The sequence below is a fragment of the Cydia pomonella genome, chromosome 4 (genome assembly GCF_033807575.1).
Source record: "Cydia pomonella isolate Wapato2018A chromosome 4, ilCydPomo1, whole genome shotgun sequence".
Classification (NCBI taxonomy): domain Eukaryota; kingdom Metazoa; phylum Arthropoda; class Insecta; order Lepidoptera; family Tortricidae; genus Cydia; species Cydia pomonella.
This window is the reverse complement of record NC_084706.1, coordinates 6,813,966-6,837,131: the sequence shown is the minus strand read 5'-3', so window position 1 is coordinate 6,837,131 and position 23,166 is coordinate 6,813,966. Positions and strand designations below refer to the sequence as shown.

At 36.7% G+C, this 23,166-nt stretch overlaps 1 protein-coding gene across 1 annotated transcript; it reads right to left on the bottom strand.

Moving 5' to 3' along the window:
* Positions 1-16,356: 16,356 nt before the first annotated feature.
* Positions 16,357-19,271, bottom strand: LOC133516945 (achaete-scute complex protein T3-like). Its single transcript, XM_061850011.1, has 2 exons — positions 18,472-19,271; positions 16,357-17,058 (listed from the first exon to the last, which is right to left on the bottom strand). The coding sequence occupies exon 1, from the start codon at positions 19,060-19,062 to the stop codon at positions 18,478-18,480; it is 585 nt and encodes a 194-aa protein (XP_061705995.1). The 5' UTR covers positions 19,063-19,271; the 3' UTR covers positions 16,357-17,058; positions 18,472-18,477.
* Between the last annotated feature and the right edge of the window lie 3,895 nt (positions 19,272-23,166).

Here is a 23,166-nt window from a genome sequence, read left to right as displayed (position 1 = left end):
TAAGTATTAATTAGACCGATCAATATTTTAAATAGGTAATACTGGTTGTACCTACCTGATATATACGATACCTGTATTATAATAATTAAAATTAATTTTTATTTTCTACAAACATAATCGGTGCATAAGCTTCAATCATTTCCCGAATGAAACCAACGTTTTAACTTGTACCAGATTTAATACCATTAAATTTTTCAACGACTTTTTCTTTCAGGTTCAGTCCCAGTTGGGTCGTATTCTTAATTGCTGATGATTGTGACTTTTACAAATTACTTCTCAAATGAATGCTCTCCACTTGCTTTTTCTTTTTATTTCCTCAAATGAAATTTATTATACCTACAAATAGAGTTTTTATTTATTTCTCTTGTTTCTCCGTATTGTAGTTATATATCTCGGCAATGGCTTGGTATTTTTTGTAGAGTACATTTTGCCTCATTCGTCTACTTCACTTCTAGTCAACCTACTTAATCGTGTTTTTGTGTTAGTGACAGTAGATTGCAGGTATGTATTTCGTTCAGTGATACGAATCTAACTTAAGGGTTCTAGCTGTTGCTTGCGACTTCGTACGTTTGTATGTTGGTTGTTGTAATATTCTACACGAGAATAGAACAACGTGCAGCAAGATATAGCGATAGGGTTCATAATTTTTAATTAATTTTACAACGCATGACATTTGTCTGTCAAGTCTACAAGTTTCAAGCCCCTTACTGAAAAAGTAATCCCTCTCAACCCCTTCTAAGAATTTAGCAAACCGCTGAAATGATTGTATCTTTTCAATATAGTATCTTTTCACTAAGTTTGATGTAGGTATCTCGTTTGAATAAATACTTTCTAACCCTTGACTTAAATCGATCGGGATATAAACCGTGATTACCTTTTATATTGTTTTTGAGCTCCCGATATTTTGACGCAGTCACATGCTGCATCTTGTTCAGGGATAACTGGAGATAGCGGTTGACCAACCGTGAATCATTGAAAACTGTTATTTTCTACCCCATTTTAACTTCGTCAAGGAATTAATTCTATTACATACTTCAACTTCAGCATTTATTCAGACAAAAGGCCACAAGGGCACATTTACACGTCAACATGGATTTACATACAACTAAAAAACGCAATTATTATAATAACAGATGTATATAAGTCTCTTAATGTCGAATTACAGAAAAAAAAATATAATAATTATATTAATTGCTCTTCTATACGGCCTTGTGGACCGCCAAGTACCGTACTACAAGTACTCACCTGCGCCAGTTCTCAAAAATGGTCGTGCCACGCTCTATTGGGATCGATCTATTATCACTGACAGGACTATTGTAGCCAATAAGCCTGACATCGTGATAATAGATCGATCGCAACGCCGGGCCGTGCTCGTCGACATCACCATCCCCCATGATGAGAATCTCGTGATAGCCCAGAAGGACAAGTCCAGTAAGTACCTAGACTTGGCTCACGAGATAACCGCCATGTGGGATGTTGATTCGACGATCATTGTCCCAATAGTCGTTTCAGCGAACGGTCTCATAGCGAAGAGTCTCGACCAACACCTTGAGAGACTCTCGCTAGGTGGTTGGATCAAGGGTCAGATGCAGAAGGCGGTGATCTTGGACACGGCGCGGATAGTCCGCCGGTTCCTCTCTCTGCGGCCCTGACCACCGGCAGCTTGGGCCCTGCCCCGCTGCTGGCGGCACCCTAGGTTAGGTTTTTTATAATGTGTTTATATGTATTTTGTATTATTTTTTTATGATTTGTTAGGGTTCCGTAGCCAAATGGCAAAAAACGGAACCCTTATAGATTCGTCATGTCCGTCTGTCTGTCCGATTCTGTCACAGCCACTTTTTTCCGAAACTATAAAAGCTATACTGTTCAAACTTGGTAAGTAGATGTATTCTATGAACCGCATTATGATGTTTACACAAAAATAAAAATAAAACAATAAATTTTGGGGGTTCCCCATACTTAGAACTGAAACTCAAAAAATCTTTTTTCATCAAACCCATACGTGTGAGGTATCTATGGATAGGTCTTTAAAAATGATATTGAGGTTTCTAATATCATTTTTTTCTAAACTGAATAGTTTGCGCGAGAGACACTTCCAAAGTGGTAAAAAGTGTCCCCCCCCCCCCCCCCGTAACTTCTAAAATAACAGAATGAAAAATCTAAAAAAAATATATGATATACATTGCCATGCAAACTTCCACCGAAAATTGGTTCGAACGAGATCTAGTAAGTAGTTTTTTTTAATACGTCATAAAAATTTAAAAAAAAATTTTTTTTCATCAAACCCATACGTGTGGGGTATCTAGGGATAGGTCTTCAAAAATGATATTTAGGTTTCTAATATCATTTTTTTCTAAACTGGATAGTTTGCGCGAGAGACACTTCCAAAGTGAAAAAATGTGTGCCCCCCCCTGTAACTTTTAAAATAACAGAATGAAAAATCTAAAAAAAATATATGATATACATTACCATGCAAACTTCCAACGAAAATTGGTTTGAATCAGATCTAGTAAGTAGTTTTTTTTTTAATACGTCATAAATGGTACGGAACCCTTCATGGGCGAGTCCGACTCGCACTTGGCCGCTTTTTATATTTTACTTTTATATTCATATTATAAAATGCCTAATCTAAGACACAAGATAAATAAAGAGAAAATATTAATATATTAATTATAAAAAAAACACAAACAGATACTAAAAAACACTAAAATTATTTAGAGGTGTAAATGTCTCGAAGTGTCGTAACTAAAATGTTACATAGTATCAAATTTACTTAGAGATGTATAGGCTCTCCAAGAGTCAAAATCCTGTATATAATTAAAACATTCATTAAGATTAAAGAAACATACGAGAACCGAATGAGGCGTCTCACTGTAATTAAACTCAAAAATAAAGTTTCTACATATCCCGTGCGTATAGCCCGTGTTAGCTTAAACAGACCAGTTTCCACAAACAGCACCCATTCACGAGTATGACGCATATCTCAGCCATACCTTCCCTCAACCTTCATTCGGGAAAGTGGCGACCCGATCAACGACGCTACCGTAAGCAGACTTTAAGCGACCATATATTAAGAATTTCGAAGAAACAACAACTCTAGGGTTCAAAAAATAACTCGTACCAGACAAACTTTTAACCACCTTTTATTGGTTTCATATCAGTAGATATCATGAAAATCTAGAACCACATAATATTTAAAATGTTATGTTGTTACACTAAGTACATTACTTGGTCTTAAGATAAAGCCATGACACGTACTCGAAACTAGAAAACTACAAAGTCGTCTTAACGGTCAAGGCATTAAAGGCGAACATAAAGTGCATGCCGACTTTATAAGTACGTAATGCGTGTAATCAGTCCCTGATTGGTTTGAATTAGTCGTGCGCATGCGTGACTACCGCCACTCGAGTCATTGTTCATGACCCACGAGAATGAATCTGGAATTGTTTATTCGGAACGTTTTTGCTATCCTTTTCACTCATTACTTAAGGCAGGATCAACTAAAAAGGACTGCGATTATATCTTCGATTTGAAACTAAATGATACCCATTTAGCTGTTATGAGAAGTCGTCCGGGAGCCCAGACTGAATTAAAAGTAATGATGTAATTAAACCTGGTACTACTCGCGTTGAAATTAATAAATAAAAGAGTTAAATTATGCTTTATGCTGCTTTTATACAGAATATCTATCGTAATTATTGGAGCCATAAAACTTCAATATTGCTAGTTGCTTCAAAATTCTGTGTAATCAAAATCTAAACGCCACTTAATGGTGGTAGTAAATTCAGGCTTTTCTACGTGTAGCTATAAATCCATTAAAATTATTAGATGTGGGCGGCAGAAGCTACGATTCGTCACCGTCATTAGATTGATCTCGACGGCCACTCGGCAGCACCCACAGACCACCGGAATGCTTCTAATGTTTCAATCGCACTCTTTCACCAGGTAATTTACAAAGTAGGTACGCAGTTTATATTTAATATAAGTATATTTTTGATAATTTGATTATAAATTAGCAAATTATCAAATCCCAAATTCTTCTTAAACCTGAGTCAGATTCCAAGTCAGCCAAAAATTGCCAAACAAGTACGAAAGACCTAGCCATTTTTTAAACAACACGGAATTATTATTATAAAAAAAAACCCGACTGCTTACATATATTTTTGAAATGTTCTTTTCACTAGTTTTCATTTCATACCAATATTGCTACGGGAAGAAAAAAACACTCCCCTTTTTTCATTTGCGAGTGCCATTTTCAGAATGTATATAGCCCATGTTACTACCACAATTCTCACAAATTCAACGACACCTCATATGTAAAAAAAACCGTCCAGCCATTGGGCCTTTAAGGCGTGCGAAATAAATGGACATACATACATACATACGATCGAAAAACATTATATTTTTTCTAACGCCAGTCGGGTAAAAAGAGACGTCAAGTCTTTTGTATTGTTTTTTAATTATTGAGGTGTGCAATAAAGAGTATTTGTAATGCATTATACTTTAAAGGCTTCTTTAAAAAGTATTCTATGATATGTATATCTATTAAAAGGAATAGAGTCCAAAAATAAAAGGGTTTCAAAATTACTAATCTGCGTAAACAGTACACTTATTGCTCAATTAGGTGTAACAACAATGTTTATGGTAATGACTTGCTTTTTAATATTTTTGGAATTATGTCTTTGTTTTGTCGGAAACGAACGCAAAACGTGTACAATTAAATCTTACTGACAGTATTCGTCTGTATTAGAGTAGAAATTGGAAAACCAAGCTTCTGATAAAATTTATCAACAGCATTTCCCTATCGAAGAGTTAATCGACTAATCAACTAAATCGTCGAGTAATCTTGATCACGCCAGATCGTATCAACAGGTTGGTCTGAGCGCGATTGGTCGCCGACTCGCTGCTGGCTGTGATTGTTCCATTCGTTATGCGTCTACTGGCCATTAGCTACCGCTACCGCTCCTGATTACACTCTCTACACCTCATTCGCTATGGTCTAAGTCGAGCTGACACTATCGACTTAACGACAATTATTATCATTATCGTTCGTCACGAATCATTTAATAATTAAGACGTTAGAGTTTTTTCGTTTTGTCATTTGATTTAGAGATGCCGCAGTTCTATGAGTATATCCTCTTTGTGAACTTCCGGAAGAAGCATGCTTATTGTGAATTATTTTATCTCACAACTAGTTTCTTTTATCAACTCACAATTTCATAAAAAAGGCCGCTGATTATTTTTGATGTTTTCTATAAACGCTGACGTGAAATTACAAGCGCTTAGTAGGTACTTTTGAATATTAAAGTTATATTGTATACGAGTATAATATAGGAACAGTGAACCGTGTTATTTTAGTACCTAAGCCTATAATCTTTGCAACTTCATGAATTTTGAAGTGTTCAATAGCATCAGTACCGGAACTACGGAGCAGCCCGTTTTGTTTCTAACCCCTAATTACCGTGCCTTACGAAATCTCAAACGTAGTAACTCCGGTGGTCCAGACACGTCCAATTAACCACGTCCATAGTTTTTCACATAAATTGTGTTCCAGCCTGGAAAGAAGTCTGCTAGGATTTATACTATGTATACTTATTGTATATTAGGTACCTATTCTTATAAGTAGGTAGTAAAGTTACAACTTTAATTTTCAATTTATTTTAAATCCAGAAAGTGCTTTATTAGAAGACGCTATTCTAATAAATGAAAGTAACCTTTCTAACTAGGGTTACAGTTTACTTTTCTGTATTATGCAGTGTGCCAAGATGTGGCTAATTTACACCGACGTACAAAGTGAAATAATTATCTATTTTATGAAATAGTTGTGGAATCAAGCTGATGACTTACCTAAATCCGAGCACTTGAAGTTAATGATAAAATATTATTTATTCTTAATTTGGGTTTAAGGAGAGGGCAACGATCGCAGTAACGATGATACGTCTCACTTGAGTGATGGTGACTCGTGCCGTACTGTAATCTCGATTTATTCAATGAAACGTAAAATTGTCGAGAAAATGAATGCGGTCGAGATTATCCTTCAACTCTGAATTTTGTTTAGCAGTTTTAGGATTACCGGTCAATGACATCGACTAAACTATTACAATGATTATGATTGATGCATAATAGATGCGGTTTTATTCAGAAACCTACATTGAAAACAAATGAGGCTTGAAATTAAAATAACATTTCTTAGAATATGTAAACTAAACTAAAACTAAAAACAATGTTCATGTCTACAACATACCTAGGTACCCAAAAGTTACGGACTATAAAGGTTAATTTTCTTATTTAACCCTTATCCACATGAAAGGGTACTCCGTTTATTTGAAAAAGTATGATACAATCATTACTTACATGCTCACAAGCTGTTTGTTAACTATTGCCCACAGGTGAGAAAACTTTCAGAACTGCAAACAAAGTACCCTTTCATGTGGTTAAATAAAAAAAAAACCTTTATAGCCCTTAACTTCTGGATATGTCTACAGAATGACGTGAACATTGTTTTGAGTTTAACCCATGATTTATAAAACAATTCCACGAGAAAGCTCTCTAATTACGGATTAAAACGATAACATTATCTTTTTAGAAAAACAAAATAAATGACGGTATGCTTGAAATATAGATTTACTTACTAAATATTCCTAACGTTATCTGAAAAAATATTTAAAAGCGCGCTTTATCAGATTAAAAATCCAAAGAGACATTTATAAATTAAAATGAGTTGACCGAGTAGCTATGATGAGGCGCTACCTTTTATAACAAGCTATAACAAATTACTTTGGGACAGATATTTTTGTAATGTTACTTGTTTGTGAATGGTTTTATCTGATGTGATCAATTTATCGGCTCGTTAAAGACGGATAAATGAGTTTCGATTGCTCTATGATTATAACTCTATTTATCAAGATAGTAGTTTTGATTAGTATTGTACAACTGTCATGTTATATTTCATCATTAAGAACCTTAACACGGGGACGCGGTATGTGGCGCTCATTCGTACGCATTACACACCGTACGTTTCATGTGATCAGTTGATTGCGGAAACGCGTCTCGCACAGAGATTACCTCGTATCTGATGTATTCTGCTTTATAATCGATCATTTCATCGCGAAAGGCCAGAGTTCTGGGCGGTGTTACTCGCAATGATTGCCCACCGCCACGTTAGTGCACAGCGTGCATTTAAGTCCCGTAGCCCCTTGAAATTGTGCTCGATAACAGCACAATATTAGCGAACTTCGATTCCAATACGTTAATTTAGCTAATAACCGTGAAGGAGGAAATTAGGGTAAGTCATCGATTACTGGCTGTTAGTCGGAAGCGTGTATGACACGATCGCAAGCCGCCATATTAATTGTGGATCCGATTTAAATTGAGGCTAATCAAAAACCGCAGATGTCTGAAGTACGAGTATTATGTACAGTGCCACTGCGTATTGAATATTAGCGAATCAACTTCCTGTGAATAATGTTGCATGGCATCTCCTGATACCTCGTTGTTATAGTAGAAAATTTATTACCCAGACATTGCTGGGAAGTAATCCACGACACTATTCGTTGCATAATGACGAGTTGTCTCGGTAGTTGTCGAGTGACAGCGACGGACCACCGGCGGCGAGTGTTTTTAGGGGTCCATGGTAGGTACCTACTCGAACTCTACCTATTTATGTAAAAGCGAGTGGATTTGAATGACGAAGAAGAAAATGTTAAGCAGCTTTATTTTTGGTAAATAAGGCCTCCAAGTTGAAAATAAATGAAACTTTAAATGAAAGGAACGTGATATCGCCTGCGTCAACGCTGCATCAGTAAGGTTGTACAGTTTCGCTGCTGCAGTTGCAAGGTTGCAACCTGAAAGCCTTCTTTATAATAATGTTCTACATAATTACTTACAAGATTGAAGTTACCGAATAATAATAAAATTCGTTCGTTCGTAAGTAAAAGAACGTTCAAAGTTAGCTGTACCCCCAGTTGGCAGACTTGTTAATATATCTTCTTTAGAGTGAATTATTCCCAATAACATGATACTGTGAAAACCAGTAATTTTTTAAACATTTTGTTTAAATGGAAATGATTCTACCGTTATTTCTCCTCTCCTTAAGACTTTTGTATATTGCTTATTTAGATAAATAAAATACTCAGTTACATAAATCATGACACGTAGGTATGAATTCTATAGGTAAGTACCTACTCTAAGCTTATTAACTCATCTCTCAATCACGCAGCTCTGTCAACTAACATAATAACCAAATCATCTTTCGATATCACTATCGAGCGGTTCGACAGCTGTCCAACTCAAACGCGCCGATAAAGCTACGCTCCTTGAAGAATATATTGAAGTCAAATATAATCTGGTTCGTATTATGAGAGGTCAGTTCAATATTGTGTCGACTGGCAACAACGGTAACGTAATTTCTTCCGTTTATAGATAAGTCTCAATATTTACTGTCTCCCGACACCTGGCTAGGTCAGTGCCCCACATTGTATTGCGATCCGAAAAAATACAGTTTCCATTTTTGATCAAGTCCTTTTCGAGAAATCATCAAAATTGAGAAAGTAAAGACGTAATCGCATTGGTTGCGTTTTCCGCGCATTCTTCGACAAGCGTGCGATAATTTCAAAACGTGGTTACATTTAAGAGTTGTATAAGGCTTTATTGGAACAACTATAAATGATGGTAGCTTGCGGAGGCTCGATATATCACTGATGGCGGTGGCGCACGTTTTTGTGGCGAGCGGTGTGACGACGATTTTTATGTGGTTTAATTCGATCGGAGCCAGTGGCGGTATCGGGCCTAATTATTTGAATAGCACGACACGACATCGCTTTGACTGGTGCCGATGTAGCTTGGAATATGGTGTGGATAAGGAATTTCTTGTTTTTCGTCATATTCTTTGATGCATAAACGTTAATAGCAAAACGTTTCGCAATTCGCAACTAATATAGATTGTAATATTGTACTGTTGTATTGTATATAATCTTGTTTTCATTGTGCACAATAAAGAATATTATTATTATTTGTATGTCTTTCCCATCACGGAACAATGGTGTTCCGGACCTTTGGGAGGCGTGCGCGGAGCCGAAGCCAACACGTAGAGGCCCTTTTGACACTTTAATGAAATGTAAAGGGTACACCGAGCGGATGCTGCCCTTGCCCGTGTCATGGGACGCACGCAGAGGCAGCACCCGCCAGGACTATTTGCGAGTTGATGACTCTAACATGAACTGGGCTATTGGGTGAAAGCGATAGAGTAAATACTGGGCTATAGGATAAGAAACCGGACGCCTGCCTAATAAAACGGTATTCAATTTTATTTCCGGCAGACGGTGACTCGCCCTCACAAGATGGGCCCCCACAAAAAGCGACATCTAGGATGGCTCAAGGGCAACGCCGTGTGAGTGGCTCATCGGTGTTGAGAGGTGTACGCGGATTTCTACCCAAAGGCTGCAAGCAGCCACTGTGCCAACTCGCGTCTTATGCAATTTTTCACTTCCACCCCTGGAGTTTAAAGCTCTAACGACCCCACTCTGGCCAGCCGGCTAAGGCAAGCCAGAGGCAGAGAATCCTGTCTCACCCACCCTCCCTGCGGGTAACAGTACTCCCCAGGATTAATTGTGATTCGAAATGATTAATTATTTCCTATATTTGAATAATGATGATGAAATGGATATTCCAATGTATGTACTTCCAATGTTGTTTTTTTTTGTATGACATTTAGAATTTATTCTAGACTAGTATTTTTTATACAATTGTTTTTTTTTTTTGATTGACGATAATTTGTGAAATTCTTAGTTTTAAATTTGATCTATGAATTATATTCATTAGTTTTACATATATATGGAATAATATTTACATCAATAAATTGCTCTGATAATTAGCTTAAGATAATAATATGTAATACTGTCTTACTATTCATAAGTGCTTGTTGCTAGGCCTACATGAATAAAGTATATTTGAACTGAACTGAACATAGATTAGGTTTTTTTTATAATATGAATATAAAAGTAAAGTATAAAAACACAATACATATAAATGATATAAACACATTATAAAAAACTTATCCTAGGGTGCCGCCAGCAGCAGGGCAGGACCCAAGCTGAGGAACCGATGTAAGTACTATACGCGTACGCGCCGTGTCAAAAATTACTGCCTTCTGCATCTGACACTTATCCAGCCACCTAGCGAGAGTCTCTCTAGGTGTTGGTCGAGACTCTTCGCTGTGAGACCGTTGGCTGACGGGACTATCGGAATAATGATCGTCGAGTCAACATCCCACATGGCGGTAATCTCGTGAGCCAAGTCTAGGTACTTGCTGGATTTGACAGATATTAAAGAGACAAGGACCACCTTGAATAGAATAGAATTAAATAGAATGGAATGGAACGGAACGGAACGGAACGGAACAGAACGGAACGGAACGGAACGTAAAAAAAAAAATTTTTTTTGGCGGAATTGACATAAATTTGTATTAGATTTTTCCCTTCTTATGACCTCAGGAATACGTGGTTAATTTTTTTTTCCGTTTCCTCGTGGGCACCTTGTATCAATGTTGGGCAAAAAGTAGTTGGATTACAGATTAACGATTATGATTACAAAATTTAGTTTTAACCACAAATTACAATTACTAGGAAAAAGTAGTTAAGCCTTTGATTAACGATTACTAACTACATTTTGTAGTTAGTAATCAAATTAATAACTACATTTTGTAATTGTAATCTGTAATAAATTACTTTATGCGATTACAAATTACTTTTACTCAAAAAATGTTACAGATCATCTTTGTATCCCAAATCAGGATAAAAAAATGAACGAATTTTAAGTTGATTTTAACATACCAAGTTTGACTTTTCATTAAAAAAAAGGAATGTTATGTTAGTTTTACAAGATTTTTTACAAAGGGACTTATTAAAAAATAAGAAAATTTTAGGGCAGATGAGTTTTTGTCAGGTGGTCAGTTCCATGAAGCGGCACCCGAGCATTTTTAAAAAAATGTATATGGCATGAGGTTAAGTAAATGTATGAAAAAAAAATTAATATAGTAAAAAAAATTATACTCATAAGGACCACGGACCTACCCATAGGACAAATTAGTTCGATGCAACTTAAACTTTTTATAATTGGAACAGAGTTGTATTTCTTTTGTTTCATTTCATTTTATAACAAAAGAAACTTAACCTTATTCCGTACACTATTGATTTCAAATTCAAATAGCAATTTTTTGAATGGTGCGCCGCAGGTTGTTATTAAATAAATAAATAAATAAATATTATACGACATTATTACACAAATTGACTAAGTCCCACAGTAAGCTCAATAAGGCTTGTGTTGAGGGTACTTAGACAACGATATATATAATATATAAATATTTATAAATACTTAAATACATAGAAAACACCCATGACTCAGGAACAAATATCCATGCTCATCACACGAATAATATAATATAAAATACAACCGTAATTAAATAAATGCTTTATTTTGCACTAAATTATAGCCACGATTTTAGAAGTATAGGTAGGTACTTATGTGATTCTATTGTTTTTTTCGTTTAAAAAAAATATTATTTTTTAACGACACGAAAGAGTTCAGTAACCGTCATACAATTAAATAAGAAGTTTAAAGGGGTGTCCCAAGCCCACCGTGTCGTGTATCTTGAAGATTTAATTGTTATTTCGAAGGAATTTCGGTGAAGGAATGCGAGATATTTTAGACGCTACCTGCTACCAAGCTCCAATTCATTATAGGCCATTAATGAGCCTTACTCCGTTGACAATTTATGACATAGCCGAGTCTGCTTGATTAATTCAACAATGAATGAATAGTGCAACCCATTTACTTTGTGGGATGGCCCCATTTCGAACATTTAAAGTGCTCATATAAACTCTTTGTTCACTAAATAATGAGAACAGTTCCAATCATTACTCTCTTGCGCGCCAGTAATTAAAAAAACACTATAGTTAAAGCCGCACCCGCAGTGAAGTTTTTCCCAATAAACAGAAGAGATTTTTTTTTAATTCCAACCCTATTTTTACTGGACTTGAACATAAATTGTGTTTCTTTTTTTAGCTGATAAACTTCCTGTATTTACTAGGTAACTTATTTCGATAAGGTATATACATTCTGTATATTGTATATAGACATTCTGTTTTAGTCAACGTCGGGTCAAACAAAAAAAAAACATAATTTGGTGCAGTACCAATAAAATGTAGAGATAGCGGCAATAATAGCTAAACACTAAAGAAAAATCATGTTTATTATCTCTAAACTAAAAAATGTTGAAGTTATTTTTGTAGAAGAAAAAGATTATATTTGATTATATGTCCTACTTTACTGTCTGTTTCTTTTTATTTTATTTTATTTAATTTCAATAAAATGTAGTGTTACAATATGCAATAATGATATATGTTTTTATACTTAGGCAAAGACTAAGACCCCGCGCACACAGAGTGGCGTGCAAAATCTTACTTTCTATTTTTATTTGTGTTGTCTTACGTGCAACGTGTCACTAGATAGTTCATCTTTCGAAGAGTAAGCATTACATTTGTGGAGCCTAGCTTTTGATGCCTCCTAGAAAAACCACTGATTTCACCCAATAAATAGGTACAACGCGAGAAGAACAAGACTAGTTCAGTAATATTTTTAATGGATTTACTTGGGGTTGAATGTGATAAACTGAGAACCTCATGCCTTTTAAAATCGAAAGTAAACATCAAGTTTTTACGTGATCAATCTGTCAATTTTTCGAATCAAACGAGATAAAATGTACATAGTAATAATAACATGAACGGTGGACTAATAAAAATTTATTAAAATATATATTTTTACCGTCGTAATTTTAAGCTAAGCTTCAGCTTTACTACAGCCAACTCAGAACTCCGAACGCGGAACTTCAGACCGCGTTCTGTGTGCGTGGGCTCAATGTTTCCAGCTGCAAAGTAGGCGCAGCCGCAGGTTGTTAAGTCGGCGCGAGCGTCGCGCGGCGGCGTCACCGCGAATCGTGCGCGCTCGGCGGCGCTCGTGCGTTTACGGGGCACGCGACCGACTCGCGCTTCAGCTGCCACTTCAAGCTTTATTGTTCAGGAAAAGCACACTTTTATCAATACTAATTTAACTTCTACTGTTTACTCTTGTTTTTCAGTTACATCAGTCAAGCGGAGAAGATGGAGTAGGTACCTATGTGTCCTAATCAGAACAAGTCGCAGATGCATCAAGTTTTTTTTTTAAATACGCCTAACCCGATTGCCATTTGTGTACGTATTTAGGCAAGAGTTATTAGCGTGCTTATGCTGTTAAAGTTAATTATTAAATAAACAATAATAAAACAAATACACTCACAATAAGCAACATCTAAAACAGATTATGATGTCTTAAATAAAATAAATAAATAAAATCCAGGACCATTGCCCCGGTTACGTTACGTTTTACGTTAAACCGAAAAATATTTAGAGTGCCAAAGTAAATACTGACTAACACACACTTCAATGCCTCTAGGTATTGTATGAAACTTGACCGCCCAATTCAGCGTAACCAAACATTACAGCCCCGAGTCTTGTCCTTGGCCGCGAGTGTAAAGTTGCTGCCAATAAGCGTGTGACCCAGATCCTTGCGCAAGCGCAATCGATGCTATTTTTGAATATTGAACAAGTTCAAGTGCGAGTAAGCCTGTTTTGGTAGCAACGTAAATGCATATAGGTACGTAAGTTCGGCGTAAAATTTTAAGGGCTGCTGTAAATGTATTCCATTAATATTATTCCAGCTAATAGGAAAAAGGTGAATGTATCATGAAACTGATTTATTTTTTTACTTTGCTCATAATGTCATATCCAATCCTAAATAAAAATAATTTATGTCGGAACATACATTCGATTACAGAATACCCAATATACATAACATATAACTATAGGGATTCGGATAACATTTTATATCTTTGACTTTGACTGTAATTACTTCATTACTAATAAGTTTTGTCCAGAGTTTTCCGCTCTATCAAATGATGTATATAAAAAAAATGTACATTTGAAAAAATATATTTGTACCTAGACTAAATATTATTCAGCAGCCATTCCAGGTAAAATCATGCTATCGACTAATTTTACAATAAAACAACTAAAAACATTTTAACAAAAATTACAGGGTGTCTCACCAAACAATGTAGTACTAGTGTACTGTGGAATAATCTGTCGCTTGCGGTATTTCTGGACCGATACGACCTTCAAACCTTCAAGAAAAGAACGTATTCCCATCTCAAAGCCGTCAACGCACTTACAACCTCTCTGGTATTGCGGGAGTCCATGGGCGGCGGTAATCGCTTCTCATCAGCGATTCTTCTGCTCGTTTGCCTCCTGTATCATAAGAAGAACCTACCTATTATTTGCCTACCTATAGTCTTACCATAAATTCTGACTCAAAGTTAATACTCTCCAGAGACTATGAATTTCAAGTTGCTGTAATAGGTACCCAATAACATTAACAGGGTATGCTGCCCTAGTAATATATTTAATAATTCATTATTCATCGGCTTGCCGCTGTGACCGTCGGACACAGCCTCATTTTCATGCTATTCCTGGCGATCATCCTAATCGCATCTAGGTCTTATTACTTACCTAGCTGATAGCAAATAGTAAAACAACAACACAACCCGTTGCAAGTAGCTGTACAGACAACATAATGAGACGCAATTTCGTTGCCAACGGATGCAATGCATAGTAACCGACAATTAATATAAAAGGAATTAATGACAACGAATGGCGACCGGCAAAACGTTTCGCAAATGTTCACAGGTGTGCTTACGTCCTTCCGTCGCATCTAGTCGGGCTTGTTTCATAGAGTAGCAGCAACTTCAAACAATTAATCGACGGAAATATCCACCCATAATGGCACAAGCTTCCCCTCCATTATCAAAAATTACTATTGCAATTTGATTTCCATGGGCGGGCACTGAACGTGATCGCCTTGCTTTATGGATTGTCTTTTTCAAATTAAATGCAGCAGCGAGTGTGTTTAGGTCTCCCCATTTTGGAATTCGCGTATGTTATTCTTTCTTTTGCTAAATGTAATTTGAGTCGAGGCACGTGTAGAAAAAGTACCTTTTGTTATTTTAATTTTTCAACCTCCCGTGCTCAATGCCCATGTGTTTGTGCCTATTTTTGCTGTGTCTGCATTGCACCACTTAGGTTAGGTTATATATATATGTGTTTTTTTGTTACCCGTATATGAAACAGCACGTGACTGTCTTCTTACGTTAACTCAATGTAAATAAACCATTCATTTCCTATATCCTTTTTACATGATAAATTTAAATGTGAAAGTTTGTATGTTGAGATATTGGCAGCTTTTGGCTACTCAATAACGCAAAACCGAATACCTTATACATAGCTTAAATTAAAATAGACTTGGACCAAGCTAAGCAAGCGCAGACTGCATTGACAAAGTATAAAGGTATCACTATAAACGTCAAATTTCAATGAAAATATCACGCTTGTTGTACCACCATCACACTCTCTAACGTGAAAGTCTGTGCTTTTTAATTGGGAAATATGCGTGTATTCCCATCTGTGCCCTCCCTACGTGACCACTGCCATAGAAGAGGCGGGCACAGATGGGAATGATTTGTATGTAGCGCCTATTCCCATCTGTGCCCGGCGGGTAGAGATGGAAATACACCTAAATAAGTAAATAAAGGTAAATGTCCGTATCAAAGTCACACATTGATGCGTGTGTAAGTTCACACTCTTTGCTGTATGTGTTGTGTGTATGGTCTTTCCCACGTTCTCAATGTTTAGTATTATATCGCTCTACATTAGCGTTTTCATCGACCTGTAGCCCTTCCAGACATTGTCGACCGCTGTAGGTACTATGGGTCACCTTGGCAGATTTGTCAGTTTTTTGCCGCCAACATCAACCCCTAATGACTGCCAAGAGTGCCAAGATACCGCCAACATCGTTAATAATATTTTAGTCAGAACTTTGAAGATAGCGGGTCGCCCTGTTTAATTATATTTACCAGGGTTTATGGATATCTTACTGGCGCCGCAACCGGATGCAGTGGCGGTGTGCAAGTGACACAGCACTATGAATTTATATAGGGCTGACCCATCCTGTTGCGGCGCCAGTGTGAAGATCACCTTATGGCGCCGACGAGTTCAATGAGTAAAACGAAAATAAAGACGTGATCGCTGTCGAATGTTTTGCTGTAATCCATACATACTCAGCAGATTGGTACTTATCTTAAATTTGTTAGATTTTACCATGACCTGCTTGGTGGATGGTGTGGAAATAGTCTGTTAATCAGAAATCCGGTCGAAATCCTGTTTGTTCCGGAGGCTGTTGTTTGGGTAGTTATTTAAATAAAATATGGTACAATTATATGGTTTATGTTTTATTTTCTTACAGAAACTACCTGAATAGGTAAGTAACCGACATATTTTGTTTTAACTGTAAGTAAACGAAATTGTTCTGTTTATTTAGCATACAACTTAAAATATTAGGAATCTGCCTTATGGTACTAGTTTTATATATACAGGGAGTCTTTGTCTCATAATAAAATAAAGAAATATGTTGTTTCCTAGATGTCTTGTTAACAAAATATCTACGATGTAGCTATTTCAAATATTTTTAGATGTTACTTATAGCTAAGGAGAACATACTTGCCATAAAAATATTCTTACATATAGTGACTAGATAACAATAATAATATCTAAATTAAGTCTTACTGGAAGTAAATTAGTTAATTATTTAAGGCTAAACTAAGGCACAGCGATCACTTATATACAAGTTAACTAAATGCTTCATGTGGAACAAATGATCGATTCAGTCTTGGCGGTACATTTCATGTAGGCATGAAAAGTGGTCGGCGCGCGCGCCACTCGGCGGAATGCATCGATGGGGTCGTTATAGTCCACCATTATCCTCTCTCATTAGGAATATACTGATTGCGCTTAATTAGAGGTTCTCTCGGAGTCCCTTGCGCTCCAGCGTTCGGGTCGCTCTTCAAGCGAATACTCGTTTTTTCACAATCACCGGGCCGCTCAACGGCCATACTTTGATCACCGTAATGCACGGTTCCTGGGAACAAACAAAAAACAGGTTAATATATTTGACTTTGATCAATCCTGCTTATCCGATTATCTGACAAACTCCCGCAGATTGATTGCGAAATTTAATGAATTGGCAGAAAGTTAAAATTCCAACTACACAAAATTATGAAGGATTATATATCAAAAAAGTTTCAGAGCTTTGATAATATCGAACCGTTTCGAAAATTCTCCTCTTAATCTAACTGTGGCATGCCGTGAACATATTCATTCCCATGAATAGTAAACTGTTATCAACAGATGTTTGCTCAGAGCTTAGCAAATATTGTAACACGTGTGCTATGCTCACCGCCCTTCTATTTCCTCCTGAGATTTTGTCTTCCGGCACTATAGATTAATAGTCGGCACAGCGAAATGGCAGAACAGGTTTTTTGCCCATGAAATTTGCTAATTTGAGACATGGCGCTACTGTTCCTCAGTGCACCAATCGAATGAGTGCCATATGGTTCAATATTTTTGTGTATAGATGACCGGATGCATCGTATTAAAATAATAATAAAACAATTAGGAACCTGCTTCCACTTGAGCGAAATGAGTCCAGTCTGGTCCGACCACCTTATTATTAGAATAGCACACTTTTTATGATGAATTTTCTCAGTACATGTGCGGTAAACCACAAGATTATTAGAAGTAATTGATGTAGGACTGTAAAGCTTATATGTAGGTAAAATGCGGGCTCATCTTATTTTATTTAAGAAAACAGATTTACCGAATACATATTTTTGCTACGATAATAAAAAACTTCTACCTAGCTGCGAAGCTTTTATAAAGCGACATATTTTAAAGATTCGCCATTGTCAAGGACGGTTCCTTTGTGCCGTTCTTATTTAACAATGAGCCCCACCTACACATAGATAAAGTCTATCCGACGGTTCAAAGCGCAGGCATAATAGGAAGTATACGTGTTTACTTTTTTGCCCAAAGGACGAAGAGCGTAGAAGTTCTTTTAAATTGTGCAACATAAAAGGAGCAAGGTCGATCCAGTAGGTAACCGTGACTAACGGATCGAGCCAATCTCTAAAACGTATTGAAATAGGCAAGGTACCTGATTCTTTTTTTTCCGCGAACTTGTAAACTCATAAATTCTTATTCGACTAACCCGAGTGAATCTTCAATCTCCAAAAATATGTAGGTAACTTAGATAGGAGACATTGTTGACAAAGTAGGAATTCTTAAATTTATGAAGAGTTTTTTCACTTTGAATTATACTTTATCAGCACACGTCGCGACAAATGTAAACATATATGATAAGGAACTTGTCAAAGCTCTGAAATTTATGTAAACAAATTTTAAGGATTCATTCATGAAATACTGTTGATAAGCACGAAAACGTTATCATAACTTCAAGTATAGTAAGTAACACGAGAAAAATAAAAAAACTCACCTCTTGTCACTGTTGCTGCCACCACGATATGACATCAAGCAACTCTTCATCTTCAGGGCTCATGGGTTCGTAGGAGTCGTAGGCATCGTGACAGTTCGGGCCCGCCGAACTCTCTGACACCAGAGAAGGAGCCGGCGAACGCGACTCCTCGGATGACGGCGGTGTGTGCGCCCCACTGCTTGCAAGCCCCAGACCAATTTGCATGTCGGAGCATCCTTCTTCACTTTCTTCTAACAAGCGCTTTAAACTTTTGATATATTCGACGGCGAGCCTCAGCGTGTCAACTTTGCTCAACTTCCGTGATGCCCCTCTGCCCCCAGCCAGGGCGGCTGAAACAGCTGACGGAATGTGCTGACGAAGCGCAGCGAACCCGTTGTTGACTTGCTTTACTCTGTTCCGTTCCCGGGCGTTTCTCCTAGCCACTGATGCGGGCTGGGAAGGGTAGGGCTGATGAAGATAAGATGACTTCTTCTTGCATCGTGCGGGATCTACAGGAGCAGGTGCCAGCCTCCTCGGTGCGACTGTTTGTAGTTGCGTAAGCTTCTGGTTCACACCGAGATTTTGGTAAGTGTGAATCGCCGCCATAGGCATCGTGTGTTTGATTATTTTCGTAGTAAGTCGAATGAGAGCACGTGTGCGTGCGGCGCGGAGGTTGCCGGTGGATTGGCGGAGGCGGCGCGCACCCCCGACGCTAAGTAGCGCGCGCGCGGCGGCGCGGCGAGCGGTGGGGCGCGTGCCCGGCGCGCGCGCAAGCACGGGCCGCCACCCTCCGTCCTCCCCGCCTCGCCCGCCCTGCTACTTGTTGCCTTCTGATCAAAATACGCCGGCGCTTATTATGCCATAGACTCGCGCCGCTATTGTTGCACATCGTTGCGCATAATTATCCTGTCCATTACCTTGTTCGGAAGACAAGATCTTCTTGAATCATCTATTTAGAGGCCGTAGAGAATAGGCTATAAGGGGATCGTCGGTGACATTCTGATATTAATGTCTTAGAGCTTTTGTTTTATTAATATGCCCCGAAGAGTTTTTGCGACAATGTTTTAGTGTTCGAGCAAAAAGTATAATTGCCTTCATCATAACACACCGCCTCCTCGTTCATTTTATTCAGCACTGGTCCGTAATCGTTGTGTCGTCAGTCTACGGGACAGGTGTGTGACGCCGGTCCCTGCAAAGCCCTAGATCTTAAAAATTGCCAATCGACCTAAAATCCTTAGCAAATTTCGATGTCAATTAAAAATTCAGTAATCTGTAGGTACCTATAGGTAAAACAGGTTTTTTAATTATCATTTATTAAATGTTTTACGCTAACAGCTTTTGCAACTCGCTACTTATATCTGTATCATCCATTTTAATTCTTCATTCATATAAGCAGATAAGTTTTTCCATGATTGCGAAAACAATTCTCGGCTAAAAATATATCGGCGGGTGTGTGAGGCTGGGGTGAGAGCGTCAGGTTAGCAGGTGCGGCGACATCGCACCGGCCGTCGAACGAGCTCATGCCTCCTAATAGTCAATCACTATTTTGACCGGTAGGCACTTGACGCTACTTCTATTTTTTCGACAAAATAAAATGTAACGCAGTGCTAATATTGGTTTACTATACTGCTGCAGACTTTCCGCATCGCTTCGCGTCCGCGTGTCCTGATTTCATCGGTAACGTCACAATCTTACAATCGAATCAACCACTTTTCTCTTGACATTCATAAATTGAAATAATTTCTGACCCTTTATAATTATCACATGGGTATTAATTGCAATATCTTACTTATCGATATCATTTTATCAACATATACTCGTGACTATTTTTTCTTTGCTATTCCTGGTACTGTTTTATCTGTCAATCTTATAGCAATTTACTTCGCCTGATTCTGGAGGAAAGCTTAATTATTTTAATGTAAAGGACCATCTCTTAAAATATCGGTACTTAATTTGTGAGCAGCTTATATAGGCACGTAAAAACTATTTTTCATGGCTAGAACTAAGTTTTCATAATCGTTGATATGGTACATAACACACATACAAAATTAAGAATCGTAGGTACCTACATATACTGGGGATACAATACAAATACTCTTTATTACACACCTCAATACCGAAACAATACAAATAATACAACACATTAAGAAGAGGTAACCAACAGGCGGTCTTATCGCTAAAAAGCGATCTTTTCCAGATACCAGGGATACTTTGATAAAAACATTGTTTCATAATAAAATTAGAATATACGTGCTAATATATATACTGGGTATTTACCTCGTACATTTATTTTGTTTTACTGAGTTCCCGGTATTTCAGAAATTTTATCTTCACGCAGTAGAGTACATATTACCGAAACTGATATAATTTTACTAATTTTATCAAGAAAATATGTATTTACCTCGACAATTTTGATGAAATTTACAATATAAATAAATATTATAGAACATTATTACACAAATTTACTAATTCCCAAAGTAAGCTCAATAAAGCTTGTGTTGTGGGAATTTAGACAACGATACATATATATAATATACAAATACTTAAATACATAAAAAATACCCATGATTCAGAAACAAATACCCATGCTCATCACACGAATTATTATTTTTACCAGGATTTGAACCCCGGACCATTGGTTTCACAGGCAGTCACTACCCACTAGGCCAGATGGGTAGTCAACAATTTAGAAACTGCAAAGGACAAGCTACCTGCTCGTACTTTAAACATTCAGACATCTAATAATAATTTCTCTCTATCCGTCACGTGAGTTGAACGGGCAGCGCCATCTGCTTTCATCCCCTAACGTATAGGAACCAAAATCGTTACAAAGGTAGCAACACCCTAATCGAATTCCGACTAGCACGCATAGATGGCGCTAGATATGCTTTTTTTGCCTAAGTGACACACACACAACGAAGCAAAAAGTTGTCTCTTATTGTGAAATTTAAGTACATTCAAGTTAATTACATATTTTATATCTGTCAACTGTCTAAACCAACCCCGAAACAAGTTTGCCCAGTAGGTACCAAAAAAAGACGACCGGTCTGGCCTAGTGGGTCACTATGCTGCCTATGAAGCCGATGGTTCCGGGTTCGAATCCCGGTGAGGGCATTAATTTGTATGTTGAACACAGATATTTGTTCGTGAATGAAGGGTGATTTCTATGTATAAAGATAAAGATAGTTTATTATTCAAGTAGGCTTATATTAAATATAATATATAAGTATGTATTTATCTATGTACGTGTGTATATGGTCCCCTAGTACCCATAGTACAAGCTTTGCTTAATTTGAAGCTAGGTCGATCTGCTGCAATACCAAATATTTATTAATTAATTATATTGAGCATTTGTTGTAACACAACACGTTTTCCGTAACATATGTATTATAGCCACTGTTAGTACAGTAACAGGTCACCTTGGATTGGATCATTCTAATTGGAAAGGGAATGAAGGGGCGGATACTTCAGAATGAGTGTATAAACTTATACCATCGAACATATTGACTGTTATTGTTATTAAACCGTGAAGACAATTTTATTTAACGATTTTATTCACACCATACGTATTGCTTTTCGATAAGTAATCTTGTAATAATACCTATCGTAAGTTACGATTCCTGGAGATCGTTTTGAATCAAGCTGTAAACTTGATGAGAGGGTTTTCTGGATCAAAACAGCGATCAATATTTTACGTACACCAATCAATAAGTCATTCTGTACTCAATTGCCAGAATTATAGTGATTCAATTTGTTACAGTTTTAAAACAAAAATAGAACCTATTTCAAGAAGCTTATATTGTAGATTGTAAACTTTTACGCAGGACTTTTGTGTCATTTTGTCACTATATAACATTAGTAGCGCGAAATTATACTTTTTTGTATCAGTAAGAAAAGTACTGGTTTAAGTTCAGACACGTCGTTTGTATGAAACTGGTCATAAAACGTATTTGCTAATTGTGCCCACATCTTTATTTATTACTTTATTTCATCAGATAAACTTGCTTAATTATTTATGTACAATTATATTGCCAATACATACCTAAATAAAGTGGTAAAAAATTAGTCACGATATTGTAAGAGGTGGCACTTTACATTAAAACAATAAACATTAAGCAGAAATTAAGAAAACTTTTTATACTTATCGTTTTTTTATTTTCATTAAAAATAATTATTTTTAATCATTTAATACTTTCTGTCATGTCAAAAATAATTGTTTGTCTTAAATCTCATTATCAACGGTGTCATTTGATATATCAACTTGAAGTGGCCAGAGTAGAGTGAGGTAAAAGAGGTTCTATAATTTGTTCAATAAGATCTCATTTAATTATATTAACAGGGTGTTTATAATACGTAGCAAATTTATTTTCCAATTTTCTTCAAAAAACATCATAAAACTTATAATTATTGTTTCATACTTAAATTTACTCCAGGAGTCGAGTAGGTACTATCAACTGTAAAAATATTGGTACCTAATTTGTTAGCACTTTACCTATATATACGGCCCTAAATCTTCAATGCCGATAATTGTATACGTACTACATGTGCTATCACAGAACGGATAAAATCTTTCCATTAACATATCCATTACATATCAACTCAAATAGCATCAACTCACAATTAGATTCATTAATGATGATTTTTTTTCATCACTAAGAATTAGGGATAGTAACTTTACTTCTTTTGCCTTATTTGTTACATTTGGTTAGTAAATTA